Below are 23,326 nucleotides of genomic sequence, written 5' to 3' on the forward strand. Positions count from 1 at the left end.
GAGCACTTAGAACTTGCACCGGGGTTCTGCAGCATTCAAGGGACAGCCCCGGGCACTTTCTGCCTCTTTCCCTCCCTTCCCTCAATCCTTTGCGGGGGGGGGGCTTTTTTTTTTTTCCTTTTAAATGTGTCCCTTTTTTGTTTTATTTTCTCGTCTGGCTTCAAGAGCGGCGGCGGCAGATTTCTTCATGTGAGCCCAGCTAGTTTGAGAGGGATCGCTACGTTGTGACAAGGAAGCCAAGGCAAGCAAGAGTCGAGTCTCTCTCCCCCCCCCACCCACCCCCCCCCCCCAACCACCTTCTCTCTCCATGCACTGTGCCATTCAGAGAAGTTTTACTTACTGAGAACCGTCCGTGCAAAGACGCTGGGGGGGGGAAAAAGGAAAGGACATCTCTATACAAACACAGGCGAGGAACAAGACAAAAAGGGACTTTATAAAGTGTCAGGAACACCCAGAAGAGACTCAAAGCAATGACTACAGAGCTAGCCATTAATGCAGAGTTGCCCACCAGCCCGCTTGCCATGGAGTATGTCAACGATTTTGACCTGATGAAATTCGACGTGAAGAAGGAGCCCTTGGGAACTGACCGCTCTGGGAGACACTGCAACCGGTTACAGCCCACGGGGTCGGTCTCCTCCACCCCTATCAGCACCCCTTGCAGCTCGGTGCCTTCTTCCCCGAGCTTCAGCCCCACCGAGCAGAAGACCCACCTGGAAGACCTGTACTGGATGACAAGCAACTACCAACAGCTCAACCCGGAGGCTTTGAACTTCACCCCGGAGGACGCGGTGGAAGCCCTGATCGGCAGCGCCCACGCTGTCCAGCAGCTGCAGGGCTTCGATGGCTTCAGGAGCCACCACCACCACCACCATCACCACCACCACCAGTACCAAGGGGTGAACCCCGACGAGCTGGGCAACGCCAGCGCCCACCATCAGCATCACAGCCACCACCAACAGCACAGCTCGCCCGCCTCCTCTACCTCCTCCGCCTCGCAGCAGATCCAGAGCTCCCCCCATCACCAGAGCCTGCACGCCGAGGACAGGTTCTCCGACGAGCAGCTGGTCAGCATGTCGGTGCGGGAGCTCAACAGGCATCTCCGGGGCTTCTCCAAGGACGACGTGATCCGCCTGAAGCAGAAACGCAGGACCTTGAAGAACCGGGGCTACGCTCAGTCCTGCAGGTACAAACGGGTGCAGCAGAAGCACCTGCTGGAGAACGAGAAGACCCAACTCATTCAGCAGGTAGAGCAACTCAAGCAAGAGGTGGCTAGGCTGATGAGGGAGCGAGATGCCTACAAACTCAAGTGTGAGAAACTCGCCAGCAATGGCTTCAGAGAGGCCGGGTCCACCAGCGACAGCCCACCGTCTCCAGATTTCTTCATGTGAGTCCCCACAAGCGCCTGCCATCCTCCATCTATAACACCCCATCCATATGCCTGCTTGAGAATTGTTAGAGAGAGAGAGAGAGAGAGAGAAAGCGAGCGAGAGAGATAACAGTCTGCAACATACCCCATCCATGTATTGCCTGTGTTGGTTATATATATAGAGAGAGAGAAACAGAAAAAAAACCTGCATTTAAAACACACAAAAAAAAATTAATCCTGCATGCTGGACATGTATGGTAATTTCTATTTTGTACCAGTTTACTTTTCATTCAGCATGGCGTTGATCTTTAGCTTGTGTTATTTCAAGAAGTTATCCCAGATTGGTTGAACTTTTTACTGTTTATGCAGTCCTCGGTTTTTAGCTGACGAATATAACAGCTTGTAAATAAATGCAACAAGAACTGTGTCCATATGCACTGAACCATTTCAGCAGGCTGTGTTTTTTTTAAAAGAAATCTTTTTTTTCGGGGGAGGGGAGAGGGGGGAGGGGAGGGTGGGAGGGAAGTTGAGGGCAATTTTCCGCTTTACCAGAAACCAACATTGTAACTTCAACGCATCTTTTTTTTTGTCGTTTTGGTTATTTTTTTTTTTCCTTTTTGTTTTATTTTTTTTTGGAAAAAAAAAGAAATGGACAGATCTCAACTTATACCAATATTAGCAACAATCTTTTTCTGTGCCATTCATGTGTTAATTTTACCTGGCGCTCTGACCATCAGCAGTGATTGCTTCAGAATTTAGCAGACTTAAGACTACGACACTTTTTAAAACTAGTTTTTTTTGGATACTCCAATTGTAACCTGTTCATCACACAGTAGGAAGCTGTATTTGTTTTATAAATGCGGTTAATTTCCTAAATCCCTGCCAATCGGGAGAGAGAGAGAGAAAGAGAGGTCAAGTTTCGGTTCTGTATGTTTTAAGTCCAATGCTTGCTAATAAAATATACAGTCACTGTAGTGAGAATGTTTTAAAGTGTTTTTTTTTAAGAAACCTGAAATTGAAACTATTTTTTAATTACTGACAGTGTACGAAGGCTCCATAGCCAAGCTGGTCGGCTGAAGCCTTCTTCACACCAAAGTGATGCTTTAAAATGTACACTTTTTAATTCTAGATAGTATGCATTCTCTTTTTTTTTTCCTTCTGTTATGCGGGATCAGTGTGTAGTAAAAAGCACTGACAGTATGACCAAAATGAAAAGTCTCTTTGTAAACTGCGCACTGCTGAGCGGATGCAAACGGCGTCTGATCTGAGGTTTTTTTTTAAAAAAAAAAATTTAAAAAAATATCATTAATGAAATTTAAGTTAACACATTTGTTAAGTTAAACTGGACGGCACGACAGCATTGGTGCGTCTTTACTTTTTAAACACTGTTCGAAGATGATTGTGTTTGCTGGAGACGGGAAGAGAGAGAGATAAAACATTGACTGTGGTGATTGAAACAACCTCATTCAGGTTTCATTAACTACTCACAAAAATTGCTCCCATAAATTCTGAAGAGAACATAAGCAGACAGCTTATGGAAATGACAATGCCTTTCAATTATCTGTTCCGATCTGGAGTATTATAGTGTTATCCAAAAAAAAAGAAATGGTTTCTGTCTTTTCTCTTTTGTTCTGTGAAGACTGTTTTTTTTTCTATTATATGCTTATTAAAGTCATTCAAATGGCATTTATTTTGACATATGCTTCTCCAATGTCTTTTATTCTCACCTTCACTTGATCCCTTTTCTTTGTTTTGCTTATTATTGAAAAATAAATTCAAGTGTGGAAAAAAGTCAAGAGGCGCAAAGTGTGTTACATAATACACAATTTCAAATCTCTTTTATTACTGTAACATGCCCCTGTGTGTTATCTCCACTCCTATTACCATTATCACTCTGGGTGCCTGCACCCTTAACATACCTTTGGCACTCCAGAATTGTTCTGACAGTACGCCAAGAATTATACTTTAAATCCCACAGCTATAGCAGATTTGTTTTTTCATGTCACTGGGAAAATCATTGCCTTTAATCTGTAACATATTAGATATATTTGCTGTTGTAAAACCAGTACTTAAGCACCGAGTTCAAATTTTGAATTTTGTTTTTTTTTTCCTGCATAAAGTGGGCACAGTTGAGTGTTATTTTGATGATTTTTAACCGCATTCTGTGCCAGTTATTGCATGCTAGCTTGGGAAAGCTTGAGAGGAATATTGTTTGTGGGAACTGCCAGTGCATATTAATGTCCTCTCATGCATGCATTGAATGAAACAGTGGGGCTAATTGAACAACAGTAATAAGAAAATAGAAAGAAAAGCCCCTTGGTATGTTTAGCATGCTGTATTCTGTTTGAATACTGTGTGGATGGGAAGTTTTCGGAGGCCGGAGTTCGTTTATGTAGGAGGTGTTTATGCCATACCAGTAACCGTTATGAATTTTAATTTTCATTATGAAATGGACGTTTCTAATGGTGGGAACAGTGAAGAGGTTACTCAGTTTGCCCTGTAGTTAGCAGAGTGCCAATAAAGCATATTGTCTTTAATCAAAATCCCAATGCAAAAAGGTTAGGTGGTGGATGTACAAAATCGCTGCGGTGGTTTTCTTTGTTAACATTCTTACATTGCCATTCTGTCGCCCTGTTTGCAACAACAGTAAACTTCATGTATTTGGTACCATTTCAAGGTTATGGCAAAGATATGTAGACCTCTTTAATGTGTAATGCTGTAAATTGGATGAAATTCACTTTGTAGGCAGCATTTCAGCAGGATGCATTGATCGTAGCAGAAATCTGAGAGAGGTGGCAAATAGCTGATGCTTCAGAAAGTGAGCATTTAAACTCAACCTTTGCAAATTTGCTCAACATACATCTTGAATTTTTTTTTAAAGAAATGGGAAATTAAAACTGTATCGGCAGGTAAGTGTGTAGGCTGTTCATAAAATCATTTTGCATAAACATCCTGGGTTGTAAACTGATACACTGGAATTTAAATATTCACACATCTAAGGCCAACTTAATAAAAACACATAGATATTTAGCTAGTGGTGAATATCTAGCTATGGTGAAATTATTTTTATACTGCTTTCATAACCCATCTGGTACACAAACCACAGGGCTGCTTAAGACATGAAAGTGAGCAGAATAGAAAAGAAAAAAAAGAGAAGTTGTCAATTTGGGAGATTGAGCATTTTGGAGTCTCTAATCAGTGGGTGTATGAAATGCTGTGATATTTAGCAGAGTGCATCAGTTCCCTCAGCTAGTGTTGTTGTGAAGTAACCGTTTCCAGCTGTTTTAGGCTGAGTTTTCAGCACATTGTCTGCTTGACTTGCTGTAGCGAGCTGGTTGGTTACTAGTGTTTGACACTGAAGGGTCAGGACATCTCTTCAGGAGTTGCTGGTGTCAAATTACTGATCCTAGATACACAGGATCACTCAGCGGAGATAGCGTTTGGCCCTGGCAAGAAGAGGCTCACTCCTCTGGTGCAAAACGTTCGTGGCTGAGACTGACAGCTAAAGGTAGAAAGCACTGCTAATGATGGAGCCACACTTATACCAAATGTAAAATGATTTCTTTATTCAAAAAAAAAAAGACCGCCACAGAAATTGCAAAATAGTGGACGTTTTCTTTGGGTCAAATTGTTTTAATAATAGGAAGCGAAACAAAGAAAAAAAAAGGTTGAAGTCAAAAAGCCACCACAGCAGAATAGCTGACACTGCAGCAGTTAAGGGAATTTATAACAATGTTTTGCCATACTGATAATTTGCCTTTAATAAAATCTAACCATGCACAAATAGGTATGAAAGTGAAAGCTTTGCCTCACATTAAAACTGATTACAAGAATCAATTATTTAAAAGTAAGGCCTACAGTAATTCTGGTCCTATTGCAAGCCTTTTCCTCTTAAAAGATGCACCACATAATTAAATGTTGTTTGCTGATTTTTAGAACAGTGCAACCATCCACTTGCACAAAACTATATATATTTGAATGTGATTCCTCCTGATCACGACATCTAACTATTACTTTGCAGTCCTCTTCTTAGTTTTGATGAAAGAAAATGTTCATTCCACTTTCTACATGCAAAATGCATTTTGATAAAGAAAAACTTCTGGTTACAACGTAAACAAAACACAAACCACGAGTCAGTTATTTTCTTTGATATAAATTACCATTCGTTAAAAGCAGTTGCTATCTGGAGATCGGTGGGGAGTGGTGGGGAGCAAGTAGATAAACTCACAATATGTAAAATAGGAGTGTCAGGCACCCTCAAATACCCTTTGAGGGACAAGTACTCAGTTTAGCATGTTTAGATTCAAACGATCAGGGCTGTTGCAATGTGTCTAAGCCCTACATTTTACGTATCTAACCAACCATTTCCATCAGTGCATGTGGGAATGCTACCCACACAACCTTAGTCCACTCTGCAGAGCTGCATAGCATCATTTCTGCGACATCGTCCCGTGATTAAGAACCATCAACAGGAACAACGTCAAACGAGTGTCAGAGAGTTTAAATTACAAAATAGTAATTTAACTTCTGGTGTAAATACGAAAAGCTAACGCTTTGCAGTCCCATTTGTCGTTGAAGGACATAGGGTTTTTTTGAATAATCATTTGGGAAATTCAGAAAAAATGCCTTGTACACTGGATAGCGGAAATACTGCACATGAACATTCACCGCATGCAGTGAGCACAGCAAATGGAGACCCGCATGTCTACTAAAACAGAACAATGACTCACATATCAAATTATTTTCCACCATCTCCCCTTATTTTTTGACAGTTAAGTCGACAGATAAAGGGGAATATCGTGCTCTTCGTGCCTGGCTCATCGTGTTTGCAAGAGCAACTACGGGGCAACATCTGGACACAAGCATTTGCTGGAAGCTTTGACCCTGTACGGTCAATCTAAAGTAGGATTAAACAGGAACACCCATCGTTGCTAACATCACCTGTAATGCGCTGCTCAAAGGGATAGTGAAAGCACATTCAATAATCACTTTCAACAGGGAATTGGATAGATACTTGCAAATGAACGTAGGAGTAGGAAACATGTCAGTTAGCTCCCCGAACATGTTCCACCATTATGTTGATCTCCAACCTAACTCCAGAAACCCACCTTTTCCTCATAATCTCTTAATGCCTTTGGCTAACAAAAACCTAACAATCTCAGTATCAAAATTAACAATTGATCTAGCCTCAATTGCTATTAGTGTAAGAAAATTCCAAACCTCTGCCATCCTTTGTGTGAAGTAGTATTTCCTAGTTTCACTCCTAAAAGATCTGATTGGAAATTTAGACTATGACTCCAGTCCTAGACTCCCCAAGAAGTAGCAGAAATAATCTCTCCAAATCCACCCAACCATGTCCCCTTAATACTGTAAATTGGAAACTTTGGTCAAATCATCCTTAACCTTGTAAACGTAAAAGAAGAAAAAATGCAGGGCGATGAGAAAAGAATACATGCTTGGATCTATTTAGCTCTATTGAAGAGCTGGCAGAGACATGATGGGCCGAATGTCTTCCATCTGTGCTGTATGATTCTCTGCCCACAAATTTAAAAAAAGATTATACACTGATCCTTGCTATGTGAAGATTGACAGTCATTTTATTTCACTTGTTATTTTGCACTGCTCTCCGCTGTTTAGTGTGTGTGCATGTGTGTGTGTGAATGCCATTGTGTTTAATTGTTGTTGACGATGAGTAGGGCAAGTTATTTTGTTTTTTTTTTCAGCAAGAAATGTGCTAATGCTCAAGTCCACTTAGCAACTGGCATTCTTACTGCCTTTGGGACATTGAAGTGGTTGCGAAGCCACTGTGCAGTATGGCCATAAACATCGAAATTCTGAGGGTTTGTTGTGGGACATTGCACTAGATCAAATCACTTCGCATAATAGTGAGCATGAGTTGACATTCTGACGATTGTAGCATTGCAGCATAAAATCCTTAAGTGGGACTCCCGTCATATTAAGTTCCTACTAACTACTGCTTTAGTCCGCACAAAATGATTTGTGCACATTTATGATGCATTCTGAGTTCAAACAGCCTTGCCTCTGCCCCCCCAACACTTCAACCAGAAAGGAAGTATTCATTTTCTTCCTGAACCGCCATGCAATGCTGCATCCATGTAAAATGATCTCTTAAGCCTTGCTTACACATTGCTTTCATCATAGATTCACCGGATAAGATCATTAATGGCATTTTTTTTAATGAGCACACAAGTTCTCTTTTCCACACTTGCAGCGGAAAAAAATAGAAAGTATCAAAGACTTTAATCTGATTTGATAACAATGCTGTAATTATTCTGTCATTATCGTATTGGCCCTCAGCAGTTAGCATGTTGCAAAGAGGGTCAAACTACAGGGAATGAATGCCCTATTATCAGAAGGCTACCACAATACTCAAAACTCATCGGCATGCCAGCGGTCTTAAAAAACTCATTCTCGGGAGTTAGGTGTCACTAGCAAGGCCAGCATTTCTTGGTCATTGTTAACTGCCCTTGGCAAGGTGCTCATGAAGCCCCCTCTTCTTGAACCTTTAAAATGAGGCAGCTGGTGGAAGGAGGTTGCCACAGTCCGAAAAACTACGATGGGAGCATTAAAGAGTCTCAGTGTATTTAACTGCACAAAGCACTGGTGGAAAGAAACATTTGCAACTAAATTCTTAAGAGCGGGACCTTTTTAAAAATGAGCCGAATGGCGCTACCTCACCTGCCATCCTCAGTGTGTTGGGATGAGTGGTGGGAGTGAACAGAAAGAAGTCTGCAGAGTAAGGCTGATAAGATTTTGCTTCTGTTAGATTTTTTTTTTACATGGGAGGTACAATTGACTCATTGCAATAAACAACAGAAAACTCAGTTATCTTTGTCTTATTAAAGAAAACTCGCAACTTTGTAACAGACTGTGTTTTTCAGTAAGATGACAGGTCACATTGGAATTGGGCCAAGAAACATGTTTTAATAAGAGGCAGTAAATGGTGTGTTGAAAGCAAAGTGGGACAGAGTTCCCTTCTTTTGGCTGTTAAGATGACACCACACACAATTCACAAAGATTGCTATTCAGATTTTGAGTAGGTAACAGCACCTAAATTCACCGCAATTGAGGGATTGCATGGTGCTCTGAGCTGGCATGCTGTCTTGAACTGCTGGGATAAGAATCTTTTTCACCATGATAAATGCCCTTTTTCACCATGATAAATGCCTCGAGCGGAAGGCAATATGGAGAATCTCAGCTGAGTTTCTTGTGGATGCCAATTTGCATCAGGGAACTGCCCACAATTAAGCACTAATTGGCAAAACCACTCACAGAGGAGGCTGCAAGGATGCCTGTTGTGGGAAATGAAATACCACTCATATGCAGTAGGAGGTGTTCTTTGAAGCAAAAGTTCAGGCTGATTGTTGGGGCAGGGTGGAGCCCATTACTGCCCATTTGTTTGGTGCCAGGAGTGCCCTTAGAGCCCCAAAATGGCATCTGGTGTGTGCACCCATACTTAGGAAAATCATTCCAAATGCCATATTGGTGAGGGTGTTAGCACGGGCGCAGTAAGCATCTGCTGGGTGTGTGTCGCACAGGCAGATCATGATGCCAATCAGCACACAGTGCTGATTTGATGTCCGTGCTGCCATTTTGGAGCTCATCAATCTAGCTAACAGACCCTGTTTACTTTGCACAGCTGAGCAGCATTCATCAGCAGGAAGGGACCCCTACCAATGCTATTTCAAAGGATCATCAGGTGCTTACAGGCTACTCACTGGTTGACTTCTTATAGCTGTTGTTTGGTGCTTTCTATAGTGGTTTCAAGTTGGAAAACTCTACAGGGAGTGGTATGGCATGTGCTGAAGGACATTTCACTCATTTCAGGTCTCCTGCACAAACCAGTTGCTACTAGACCTGGATGCATTATAGAACAGAGGCCATGCAGAGCGTGTCAAGCCGCTGCAAGAGGAGGAGGAGGAGAAGGGGGAGGAAGGGGAAGGAGGGCTCTCAATAGGTGGTTATAAATGCCCATATGTTCAGGGAGCAATTCTCCTAACCAAACCTCAGCTAAAACCAATATATGAAATGTCTATGTCCCAGTAAGGGCATGTTCACTGCCACCTCCTCCAGCCACAACTCCAGCCTCAGTGCAGGATAGGACCACATTGCCAGTGGATGTGAAGGTGACCATGGCAATTAGCATATATCTGTCTGGCACCTTATAGGATGGAGCTGGAGATATTTGCAACGTCTGACAGCATGCCACCCACTGTTGTGCAAGGGAAGTCACTGAGACTTTCTATTCAATGAGAGCTAATTGCATTTCATTCTCTCTTGCCGGAGACAAGCAATGCAGCTTTGCTAGGATTTCTGGCTTCCCCGTGATGCAGGACTCCTTTGACTCCAGGCAAATCGTTTTACAGACGCCACATGCTAACTCTGCCTAATCCAGGGATTGAAAGTGATTCCAATCCCTCAATGTCAGGCTGATGGGCAGCATTTATGCAGGTCAATGCCTGGTATTCCGATAGCAGACATGATGCTATTATTCTGCAATATTCTCCTGTGCCAGCTGAATTTGAGCTACCATGGCAAACTATCTGGCAACAACAGCTATCTTTTGACGACATGGAGCAACTCACACACACATGTGGCAACATGCATACAATGAAGGTCATGCTGCCACACACAAAGTGATGGGGCAGACCATTGACATGCTGAACCTTATCTTACATTGCTTGGGCCACCCTGGAGATCCCTGCAGTACTTGGCACAGCAGTCTCAAGGTCGACTGCATGGTGCACAACCTTGGCATCATGGGGTTACAGCCCCAGCCAATAGCTTAAAGGAGAAAAGCTGGAGAGGAGGAGGAGGAAGAAGAGGACGGGAGGAGGCAACCTAGACAGTCCCTTTCTGCAAGGGCTGCTCATGAAGAACTCATCTGATGCAATACCAGTAACTGCAACCCCAAACCCCCATTCGCCAATGGTCCCCACGTTGCCTTTACTTTGTGGCTTACTATTTGGACACAATGCAAAATTAAAAACAAAGTAATCATTCCAAACTAAATTTATAAATGCAATCATGCTTTATGGTAGACAAAAAAAATCAACTAATCACCATTAGGCATTCCACCAGTGCCTGTCTCCTCTGTTCCTTTTCCTGGCCTAATCCACCTAAGCAGTGCCAACCCAGTAGCTGCAGAAAAGCTGCTGACTTTCAGTGGAGGAGTCTGTAGATGGCCTTGGAGGATGACCTCGGGTAGCTCTGGGCCTAGGTTACCAGGCCGTGGACTGCACCACCTCGGCATGGGTGGCAGCAGCCTGGGTGACTTGCTGCCCAGGCAATAGCAAGGGCACTTGTGGAATGTTTGTGGCGGGTGGATGAATGCTGAATTCCAGAGATGACTAGGTTCATGCTCCATGGAGTCACTGCCACTCCCATGGTGCGTTGCCATAGCAATCCAAGAAATTTGTTGGGGGACAGATTACTGGACTGCTGTGACACCCTGCAAGCCCCTTTGCACACTGTGACCTCTAGGCATGATGGCAGCAAGCTAACCTTATAGGGGGAGACAGTGGCACTGTGATAATGTCACGGAAATAGTAATCCAGAGGTCCAGGCTAATGTTCTGGTTGAAATCCCACCGTGGCAGCTGGTGGAATTTAAATTCAATTAAAAAAAACCTGAAATATAAAGCTAGCCTCAGTAATGGTAACCCTGATGATTATTACTGACTTTTGTAAAAACCCACCTGGTTTACCAATGCCCTTTAGGGAAGGAAATCAGCCATCCTTACCTGGTCTGACCTACGTGTGATTTGAGATCCACAGCTGTGTGGTTGATTCTTAACTGACCTCTGAAATGGCCCAGCAAGCCACTCAATTCAAGGGCAATTAGGGAAGGGCAACAAATGCTGGCCTTGCCAGTTGACACCTACATCACATAAAAGAATTAAAATAAACCTTGCATGATAGTAGTCTGAGCTTCCAGTGCAACTTTCACACATTAGGTGCTGTTGCTTGTGCTGCTGCGGAAGCTGCAAAATCAGCCATCAGATGTTGCACCCTGGTTGGATCCACATGTGTGTGAATAGAATTGGACACATTTCCACATTAGAAATATAGATTCGAAGTTCTGCATAAAAATATGTGCCAGTGGATGCTGAACTCCTCCATGGCATTGATGATTGCAGGCTTCCAAATGCACCAATCATTTTGTTGTGCATATCCCTGTTCTTCTGCAGCATGCCTCATCAAGGTGCTCGTCTGAGTCCACTGCAGCCCTCTGGTGAGCTGGTGTCTGTGGTATCCTTGGCCAATACTCTGTCTGCAGCCCACTCATCCCCAGTATCTCATCATGCACATATCACGCCTCTAGTTGAGTGTCAGTAGCTGGATGGTGGCAGCAAGTGTAAAATCGTGTGACAAAGAGCTGTGTTTTCATCTCTTCCTGGTGTTCCTGCACTGAGGGTGGATTTGCCTGGCCAGGTTGCACCTCTTGGGTGTCTGAAAGGGAAATGCACAGGAATAGGGTCATGGTGAGTTGGAGGTGGGGGCGGGGGCGGGGTGCAGGGATGAAGGATTGAAAGCAGTTAGTGCATCCTTACACCATCTGCACTTTATAACTCAGAAAAGATTGTGGGATAAGGAGGAGGTGGAATGTGAGAAGGAGAAGTAGGCATGAGGATACCATCATCTTCTATGTTTTCAGCTCCATTTCTGGCCACCACCTCAGCAGTGAGCATCCAACAATGGCCCATACTATCTCCTCCATGGACATGCAGGCACACCTATCCACCTCTGTTTAGCTCCGACCTTTGGTTGTATGTAATCTTGCCCTACAAATGAGATGGAAGTGTGTCAGTGAGAGTCATGCAAACTGTTTAGCTGATGTGGTTGTCATGATAGGATAGCTGACAGTGTGTGCAAGCTGTGAACTGTGTGTTTGTGAACCTTGCAGCAGTATTAAGTTTATGAGGGTGAAGCAAAGTATATGAATACGAGGATTGAGGACTGATTGATGGAGGTTGTTGGTAAGTGAGTGATGGGGGTGATTTGGGCAGTGTTTGAGATTAGTGGTGCAATTGGTAGCATATGTCATTTGAAGGTGCATTCATTGACCTTGGCCTTTCATGTGAGGTCATTGCACTCCTAGCAGCACTACATCAAGGTTGTTGGGATACACTGCTGGCATTGACCTCCAGGGTTATCTGCTCCCATGACCTTTTGGAGCATCTGGCGTGCCTCCTGGTCCCCTGCGATATGGGTCATCCCTCCTGCTTTCCATTTCCCCCATCAAAGCCTCCGGTGCAGTGTTCAAAAACATTGGAGTTAACTCTCTCCCATCTTAGGCCACTCCTCACTTTTTCCCCAATCAGATTCACTTCCTACATGACAGCCACATTGCACGTCCTCTTTAAGAGATGCAGGCTAGCCTAATATCATGCTAGGAAGTTACGATTTTAGTCCCCCTGGTAATGTGATGTGCTGGCTGAACACTAGAGTTATTGAAATGAACAGGCAACATGAAATTAGAATGCCGCTTGTAAGATATGGATTAATTGCACATCGTAATGCTGCACCCATTTTGGGGAGAAATTCAAATTAGTTCCTGAGAAGTTTTGCTCCATAGCTGGCTTCTGTCACAGCTGACCCAATAGTGCTTGATGCAGGAAAAATACAAGTTAAAAAAAAAAATTAAAATAGCTTCAGTGACGCTAAACTCAGGCCTAACTGAAGAAGTGCACAGGCTGTTTTATGTGTTGCACACTTCCAACCTTCGGTATACTGGCCCAATTGACTATTCTCAGGTTATTAAGACTAATGTATTGATTCATTGATTGGTGTTTTCCATTATCCATTTGTCCGATCACCAGTAATAAATGTAATCTACCTTTTGATTTTATATCTTACGTTTACACAGATTCCCAATGAAATGCACCAGAAAACAACCACTACGCTCCATGCCCCATACAAGGTAAAATTCTTTTTATTTGCTTTGGAATTGGGTAATTCAACATTCCTGAAGTAGTTTCAGAATATGCTTCTTTTTTTTAAAAAAAAGTAATGGTTGTCTTCGTTATAGAAAAGAGGAACATTAAAAAATCATTTCACGTGGGACTAAATATATGCAGCCTTTCATGTTTTCACAACACTGCATTGTGACAGATTCTCAATGTAGAGGAGCTGGTCTTAGCTAACGAGCACTATCTGGTATAAAATGAATGTGTTATTATATTAACAGGTAAAACAGATCAAACAGGTTAAACAGTGCTTTTACAAGTTAAAAGGTCTCAATTTAAATAGATCAATAAATGCAGATGGTGAGGTGAGGCAATAAAATTCATCAGCATCTGACATGCCTGCAGATACCAATCAGAAAGCGATATTGTGTGGAGAATGGTTTCTACTTATATCTCTCAATCAAACACACTGTATTTGGACACTTTTGAACGGCTTATCATTGCCCCTCCATTTCTCAGAAAGCAGCTGATGGACAAAAAAAACTTATAACCTGGAAAAAATGGGAATCAGCCGTTTAATAACCAAACTCATTTTTGGACACTTTATTAAAAACGCCAGTTGCAAAAATTGTTATGTGGCTTTAGCGATACCTTCTTCATTCAGCAGAGTAATGATTAAAGTCGTCAATGGTTTAGAGTTTCTACCTTTGCAACAGGATAATGGTTAAGATTTGAGCATTGGCTTGTGGGTTATTTGTCATGTATAAGATGTTCAATAGTGTGATGTCAATTTGGTGACCGTACGATCATTAAGTGACATGAGGACAGAGGAAGGAATCAGTGTCCATTTTGAAAACAGTTATAGAAGTTATTGAGCTCAATGTTAATGTGTATATGTGCACACACACAAAAATGAAGAATACTGACTGGATCCATATTGAGCAAATGCAATGGAAAATGTCTCACTAAAATAAAACGGGCAACTCCAATTACAAAGAATTCAGGCAAAGCGCACTCTAGAAAATGTGCAATTTGTCGGTCCTAATTTCCATTTCCCTTCATTCCTGTGGGTCAAAATACAGCTGACTTTTTTTTTTAAACTGAAGGCACACACCGAAGAAAATATGCTGAAAGTAACTCTGAATGTCATCTGATTTAATGATCAAATTGTTAATTTTATGAGAACACTGAAAAATCCGATCCTTTTGCATTAAAGCTTGAATAAATTCATGAGCTTTCTGGATTCTGCATATTTCGCAGACAGGCCCACATCCATCCTGTTGTCGGCAATGGCAACTGCAGTTAAATAAATCTGAACAGGCAAAAACAAACCATAAGAGGTAGCTCGGAGTTTTAACTCTGTGAGGGCAACTGTTCTATTCCAGCGCCATGTTATGAATTGCATAGCAGGAGGTTTTTTCCCCCCCCCTTGTTTTTCAGCTGATTCTTCAAATGCCATGGTTGAGGCAATGAGTTGCTTTTCGTCCTTCATTAGAAATTTGGACAGAGCAATCTTTGCTAATTTTAGATGAGAGAAGAGAAGCTCATGAGTCTACAATGCTCAGTGGGTTAAGATGATTTTAGGGGTGATTTTGCAAGCAACAGTGAAGTTTACTGATGAGATATAGAATGATATCCAGAAACAGCAATGCTACTTTTTTCAAATCGTTTAGTGGCCAGTTTCTGACACACATTTATACCAATTGCATGTAGTATTTATGACGGATCATGTTGCAGTTGTTGTGCTCATGTGAACAGCCTCTGCCCTGTCACCCGTAAGTTCAGCTCAGTCTTGATACTAATAGATCAACACTTGTCCCAAACACAGAAACAAAGATAGTAACATGGTCACCATCATTTCAGATGTGGTTCAGGCACGCAGGGAACAGGACCTGCTGAAGAAGACCCAACATCTGAAGGAGAAGCTCTGTAGGTGTAAACATATTAGTCAGATGCTAGCATGAAGAACATGGAGCTTAGGAGGAGATTGAGGACCTGTGGTAAGAGGCTTCCTGAATTGTGTTAAAAGGCAACAAGTAGATGACCTTTTGAGTCTTCCCTGGGCCTGGAATTGTTCTGCCCGTGAAATTAACTGCTGAATCTTCAAAGGCAGCCTATTGCTTGTAAAGCACTCTGGGGCATCCTAAGGGTGTGAAAAGGTGCAAAAACAATTTTTTTTTGTTGTTCCCTTTGCATTATTGGTAATTATGTTTACTGTGTGGACTTCACTCGTGCTTTCACCTGTCTGGCAATTGCAGATGAGTTCATCCCTCATTTTTTTTTCCAGATTAGAGAAACATTTCCTGAGCTGATGCCAGAGACTTGAGTTGTCATTGACTTGTTGACTCTGTTGATGATGTCCACTAAGCTTGCTTTCTGGTGTAAGGACTGAAGAGTGGAGCAGCAGGGTTAATGTCTGCAGTAAGCAATGCTGACCTGTATCTCTTTTACCATAGTGCAGTAGCAGAAGCTGCTGGAAATGTGTGGCTGATCAGTCAGCATTTGAAGAGAAAGAGAGCTGTCCTTCCATACATATCTATCGTTTAGGGGTTTTATTTTGTCCTTCCATCCAACCTTTGCCTTTTGTGTCTGGCTTCCACAAATACTGATATCAAAGGAAAGGTTAGACAGATTAGACCTGTATCCATTGGAGTTTAGAAGAATGAGAGGTGATCGATCTTATAGATAAGATCCTGAGGGGACTTGACAGGGTAGATGCTAACAGGGTGTTTCCCCTTAAGGGAGGGACTAGAACTAGGGGACACAGTTTAAGAATAAAGGGTCTCCCATTTAAGACGGAGATGAAGAGAAATTTTTCTTCCAGAGGGTCGCTAGCCTGTGGAATTCTCTTCCTGAGAGAGCAGTGGAGGCCGAGTTATTGAATATTTTTAAGACTGAGTTAGATAGATCCTTGGTTGACAAGGATTCAAAGGATATAGGGAGTAGACAGGAAAGTAGAGTTGAGGCCATAATCTTATGGTGGAGCAGGCTCGAGGGGCTTAATGATCGATCCCTGTTCCTAATTCATAGGTTTGTATGTATGTTCGTATGTGTTGGTTAAATTGAGTTTTCTGGATAGTTTCCAAGCCATCCAGAAGTTAAACAGTTCATGTTGACTGTCTTCCATCATTTTTCAGTGTGGTCAAGAGGCATATTTTATGTTTGCTGAGGTCTTAAAGTGTGATAATCATGGCTTCTGCACCGTTTGGTCTGTTAAGAGTGGCTGAGGTTAAAGAACCAGGAGTGTCATGTTGTGGCTCAAAAAAAAAATTGGCAAGCTCCCATGCAGTCCTGAATTGCTAACCTTGCAGGAACAATTCTGCCAATGTAAACCCTTAGGGCATCTGGAAAATTGGCCAATTGTGAGCAGCAAGGACTTAGCAAGTCGTTGAACATATTGGCTCAGCTATTAGCACAGCACGGACAGCAAGATTTCATTTACAAAGATTTTGACGTTTGTGCTCAAGCAACTGTCTTAAAAAATCAAAACCTTTGAAAAGAATTATTGCATTTATGTAGCAGCCTTCATGATCCCAAAACATCACAAAAGGCTTACAGCCAATGGAGTATTTTTGATGTGTAGTCACTGTTGTTAAGTTGGAAAACACAGCAGCCAATTTGTGCACAGCTCGGAGATAACAACCACATAATCTGTTTTTAGTGAAGTTGGTTGAGGAGTAAATCTTGGCTGGGATATTAAGGGCAACTCCACTGCTTCTCTTTGAATAAACTATAGGTTCTTTCATGTCCGCTTGAGAAGGTAGACAGGACCTCAATTTACATCGACAAACATGAAAATGCATAACCATTAGAAACTCTATTTTCTGCTGCTGCTGTGGGAGAACGCCCAGCAGGTATCGTTCTGTCCCTTATATTTTCTCACCAAACGCCAGCCTCCTGATCATCAAAGGAGTGAAAAGATGCAAGACCAAAGTGAACTGGCACACAATAGCCAAGTATGAGTGAGAGAGAATAGTGCATGGAGATCAGAGACGTGATTACCAGGTATGTTGGTGAGAGGATGGCTACATCCAGTATACTCCAAGATGCCTTAACTGTGTTTGACAGCAGATTGTGAACCCATATTTTTGTCACCTTGCTGCAAGTCAAATGATTTATGCTTAGAAATATGGCCAACAACAGGTGAACTGTGCAACTGCTGTCAGCTGCGCTTTTCAGGTACAAACGTACTTATTCAGTTGACATTGGGTTGATAATCTGCAATTATATTAATTCAGCCTGAGCACATTATTGGGCTCAACATCTCTGCTGAACTTTTTCACTCTTGCCTCTGAGCCAGAAGATTGTGGGTTAAAATCTCACTCCACTTGCCTGGGTGAGTGCAGCTCCAACAACGCTCAAGAAGCTCAACACCATCCAGGACAAAACAGCCCGCTTGATTGGCACCCCATCCACCTTTCACCCAACATTCACTCCCTCCGCAGTGGCAGCAGTACGTACCATCTACAAGATACACTGCAGAAATTCACTAAGGCTCCTTCAACAGTATCTTACAAACCCGTGACCTCTACCACCTAGAATACAGGGCATCAGATGCATGGAAACACCACCACCTGCAAGTTCCCCTCCAAGCCACACACCATTTTGACTTGGAACTATATTGTTGTTCCTCCATTGTCGCTGGGTCAATGTCCTGGACCTCCCTTCCTAACAGCATTGTTGGTGTACATACACCACATGGACTGTAGCGGTTCAAGAAGGTGGCTCACCCCCACCTTCTTAAAGGGAATAAGGGTGGGAAATAAATGCTGGCCTAGCCAGCCACATCTTGTGAAAGAATAAAAAAAATCCAGAGATTTGACACAAAAATCTAGTCTGACATATCCAGTGCAGTACTGACAGAGCGCTGCGTGTTGGAAGTGCTGTCTTTTGGATGAGAAATTAAACTGAAGCCCTGTTTGCCCTCTCGGGTGAAGCACATGAAATTATTTTGAAGAAGAGCAGTGACATTCTGGCCAATATTCATCCCTGAACCATCTCATTAAAAACGGATTATATGACATTATTTCACAGCTGTTTTTGAGACCTTCGTCTGTGCAAATTGGCTGCTGTATTTCCTAACATTACAAAAGACAATGGACTTCAAAAGTACTTCAATGATCCTATACTGAGGTTATGAAAGGCGCTATATAAATGCAGCTTATTTCTTTTCCCTGGTGAAGTCATGCTGATTTAATAGTTAAATTAAAAAATGTTTTTTCAATGGAACAAAAACTCACAGTATATTAATGTCAATAATTCTTCGTAAACGTTTCATTTTTAAATGATTACAAACCAAAAAATGGTTTTGTTTTAAAACATTCAAAATGAGTCATCTGTTAAAATACAATGTTGGACCTGCACAAACACAAATGCTGGGTCAACAGTGAACAGGAATTCTCAGCACAATCTTTTGGGATATCATTTTAAGCAAGCAGAGTTGATAAGGTTAAGAAATATAAAGTGTACTCTGTTGATAACTGCATAATATGATCATTCTGCTGTGGGAGGTAGCAGCCGAAATGCATGCAGGTGCAATTTTGGGGAGCATTTCCAGTGGAATGCGTTCTAGGATGTACAGTTAGTAATCCTTACTGATAGGTATATTGTGAAGAAAGACAGGTTTAGTGTATCAGTTTACTGGTGCTGCTCCGTAAATCATCTGAAAGAGCTACCTGTGTCACTCTTCACAGAAGGGTGCAAGTGCTGGGAACAGATTATCTGGCTGCCTCCAAATCTCTCAGTTTTAAAGTGGTTGCATCATTCCAAGGAAGCACACCCAGTTCCTTTGTAAGGCTGGTGTGGCGCAACATAGCCTGGGCATCAAACAAGCAGCGTCCTCGCTGCATCCCAACCAAATAATCCAACGCTGGTATTATAATCACCTTCACTGACAGATGTTACAATTTATGAACTTGTGGTAGTGTGGCCGTTATATTATTGGACAAGTAATCCCAAAATTTGGACTAAAAAATCCAATGAATTGTGAGATCAATTCCCATTGGGATAGCTTGAGAATTTTGAATTCAGTTTGAAAAAAAAAAAATCTGGAAATAAAAGCTGGTATCAGTAAAAGTAACCAGAAAGCTGTTAGATTGTTGTTAACAACTGGCTGGCTCCCTTCAGGGAACGAAACCTGCCGTCCTTACCTGATCTGGCCTATACTTGATTTCAACCTTTTTAAATTGCCGTCAGAAGTGGCCTAGCAAGTCATTCAATTGGATCAAAGCATTACTTCAGGGCAATCAGGGATGGGCAATAAGTGCCTTGCCGGTGGTGCCCACATCTCATAAATGAACAGCAATATAAATCCTAAATATACGATAGGATATTAATTAAAAATCATCAACTGGGTTCTTATAAGTTTTGCATACAAATCGTTGAATTATTAAGGATATGAACAAATGCAAAAAAAAAGATACTTTGGAATAGTGTGCCAAAGGAGTTTTTGCATGCTGAATATCCCAAACACAACGCTACTCATGCTTCTCCTCCACGCTCACCAAATGCTTTGGCTAAAAGGCATTTTCTTTCGCTAACACATTTTCGCTGGGTTAAAAATGAAAACTTTTGCAAAGCGATCTTCTGTCTGAAGGAGCAAAAGAAAACGACTGACCTCCAGGAGGATGACTTATATTTTAGCCTCATCTGCATCCACCCCGCCACCCTCGTCTAAATTGACAGATAGAAGATTGTTCGGATGAAAAGTCATCGACCTGAAACGTTAACTGTTTCCCTGCACAGATGCTGCCTGACCTGCTGGGTATTTGCAGCATTGTCTGACGTTATTATAAAAAGCTTGCTTTGATTTTATTTGCTGCTTCACACTGTTTTCAGAGACAGCCGACCAAACGGCAAACGCTATTCTTGCAAAGTAGCATTTACTGTTGGCAGTGAGGGGGGGTGGGGGTGGGGGGGTGGTGTTGCGTTGTTGCTGGCGACTGAGAAATGGACATTGTCTCAGCTTTCAGAAAATAACAGGGTTTGAGGGAGGTGCTAGAAATGGCAGCCTGACACTGATAATTGCTGTTTTTACCTTTGGAGTCTTCCTACTCCTCCCACCTTGTCTTCAGGCTCAGCCCCTGATACCATACACCACAATGCAGGTCAGCCAAGCCAGTAAAACTGGTTCCTCTGCTTTGCTGTAAGGTGATTGCTGAGACTCAGACTGGCTCAGGCTTGTCCGGCACAGCAGGCAACAAGGAGCCTGCATTAAATTTCGGCTACCAGTATTTTTTTTAACCTTTATCGCTCTGATCTCTTTTATTTGCACATAGCATAGAATCGTGATTGTAATCAGGGCTGCAATGATTATATTTGCCATATTGTCAAATGCTCAGTTATTAACACCTTCGACCTGAAATTACCCAGTGTTTGCTCTATCCTTATCTGATGTTAACACAAAATTTAGCAGAAGTGCTTTGATTGCATGTTTTTTTCACTTGTCCGCCATAAATTGCATTATTTCTGTGTCGTGTTCACTGAGCTAATTGAAAATATTAGCGAGCCCCAGATCTGCACATTGATCACATTGCGTTTCAAGCATTTCACAACTCTTTGACTCAGGAGAAAGGTGGAGATAAACTGAAAGCTTTTCAAAGGCCATAATGCGGCTTCACCCTCCTGACCTTTTGGGATCAAATGTTATATTCAATTGCACTGCTGACACTTGTAACATAATAATCCTACTCCTGAATGATTTTGCAGCACAAGCTGATTTTTAAGCATGCTTAAATTTGTTTTATTTTTAATCTCGCCTGTGCTTTTAATTATTTTCTGTCCCCTCCCTGTCAGTCACCTCACTCATGTATTATGCACAGTTATCTAACTGAAAAGCCAGGGGGCTGACCTGCTGCTGGGTTTAAGTCTGCATCACTCACAACTAAGTACTGTACCAGAAGATGTCGAAAAGCATTGTAAACTGGCTCAGCTGCCATCTATCCTATTTTTTCTTTAACTTCACCCACCTCACCACCCACCCCATATTAGGCTGAGATCAGGAACTCACCGGGGTTAATTTTGACATTATGTGATAATTGAAATGATCGAGCAACAACAAATTGGCAGCTGCTTCGACAACAAAACTTACACTTATACATCACTAAAATGTCATAACACATCCCAAGGTGTTTTACAGGACCATTACCAAGACCATAAGACCATAAGACACAGGAGCAAAAATTAGGCCAATCGGCCCATCGAGTCTGCTCCGCCATTCAATCATGGCTGATAAGTTTCTCAACCCCATTCTCCCGCCTTCTCCCCATAAAAGATTTTGATATGAGCCACATAAGGAGGTATTAGGACAGGTGACCAAATGTTAAAAGACAAGGTTTTGAGGAACATCATAAGGATGGAGAGAGAGGAGGAGAGATTTAGGAGGGAATGTCAGAGCTTAAGGCCTAGGCAGCTGAATGCGCAGTTACCAATGATGGAGTGATGCACAAAAGGCCAGAATTGGAGGAGTTCAGAAATCTCAAATCTTGTACGGCTGAAGGAGGGATAGGGACAAGCCCCTTTTTACAACTATCTCCATTTTTAAAATTTCCATTGACTTTGATATATAGATTGGAATCTCTGCACAAAGGCAAAATAATGGACCATGGACGACATGCTCATGGCCAACATATTTTGATGGAAACAGCCCATAAATACAGTCCCACGCTGTGACAGGGTGCTGGATTTTTAAAGCTAAATGGAGTTCCATGTAAAAGATTGCAGTAAATTTTGCATATTGTCTGGTTTACATTGAATTACATGGAACCTACAACACAGAGCAGGTCATTCGGCCCAAGTGACCTATTATTTCTATTATGCACCACACAACCCTCCTCAAATTGCCACTTCATCTAACTCCGTCAGCATATCATTCTATTTCTTTCTCCCTCGTGCTTATCTAGCATCTAGTTTGATATAATTGGGAGTTGAAAAACGCTGTACAATTAACGTTAACATTCATATAAATCCCTCTCCGCTATTATCAGGGGCAGGTTAACTCTTCTTTTAAAAACCTGTGTAAATAGTCAGCAAAAGAATGTCATGTGTAAAGTGCAACTCAATTGCAACAATTCTTCAATGCTATATCAAAATGCACTTCAGCTTTCCCGTTTTGCTGGAAACTGCTTTTTAATGACAATACATGGGCATTTGTCATATTCATGGTATTCAGTGCATATGGTACATATACATGACACCCTATGATAATTAGACAATGAGCGAGTTTTACTCAGTAACTTGGGCTGCGAATGACCCTGGAGGCTGACTTCGGGGGAATGGCAGGGGGTGTCAGTGTGCACCACCATACTTGATTGCAATATCAGTAACCAGAGATCTTAGGCTAGGTCCAAATGATCCAGTTTCCTGAGCCTCACTAATTTCTAACGATAGGATTAGAATCCGTGATGCCATTTGATCAATTAAAATAAACGAATCATAATCGTACTGTAATTTGTATAAACTTTATTCAAGGACAGTGGAAACCTCAAAAGAAATTTACCCTGAAGGAAATGGGAAACTTTTTCTTAATTATAATAGGTGCTGCAGCCTGGACTTAAATTGCCCCAAGAAACCAGTAGATTTTTACCACAGCCTTGATAAGAAACTTCAAAGGAACTTTTATCATTGAAAGGGAGTGGGGGAGCTCTGAGTACAATTAAAATTACATTTGTTTGGTGCAAAGCTGCCAAAATGCTGCTGTCAATGAGATATCAGAACATCAGAAAACAGCACTGAGGCAAGTTACTCTTTATGCATGTTGCAAATACTGCAGGCAGCCAAACCCTCTTTAAGGGCCATGCAACAAAAACTCCTTTTTTTTAATAAAAATGTAGTTTTAAATTATTTTCTCTCAAAATGATCTTCTTCAAAGAAAGTCTGAAATGAACTTTGCAGTTCCCACTGCAAATGTTGTCCCATTTAATTTCTTTCCTTGATGTAGCTCTTGCCCACCCATTCTCAAGCTCATTCTGTATTGGTTTTACGCGCTCTCATTCAATGTCAGAATTGGCATGTGGCAGCAGGTTGGCACCAAT

At 42.0% G+C, this 23,326-nt stretch overlaps 1 protein-coding gene across 1 annotated transcript; it reads left to right on the forward strand.

Moving 5' to 3' along the window:
• The first annotated feature begins 283 nt into the window (after window positions 1–283).
• On the forward strand, window positions 284–8,186 carry LOC144688445 (transcription factor MafB-like). Its single transcript, XM_078554980.1, has 2 exons — window positions 284–1,384; window positions 6,139–8,186. Exons 1-2 carry the CDS (start codon window positions 471–473, stop codon window positions 6,140–6,142), a joined length of 918 nt encoding a protein of 305 aa, XP_078411106.1. The 5' UTR covers window positions 284–470; the 3' UTR covers window positions 6,143–8,186.
• The last annotated feature ends 15,140 nt before the right edge of the window (window positions 8,187–23,326 follow it).

The sequence above is a fragment of the Cetorhinus maximus genome, chromosome 13 (genome assembly GCF_964194155.1).
Source record: "Cetorhinus maximus chromosome 13, sCetMax3.hap1.1, whole genome shotgun sequence".
NCBI classification, from domain to species: domain Eukaryota; kingdom Metazoa; phylum Chordata; class Chondrichthyes; order Lamniformes; family Cetorhinidae; genus Cetorhinus; species Cetorhinus maximus.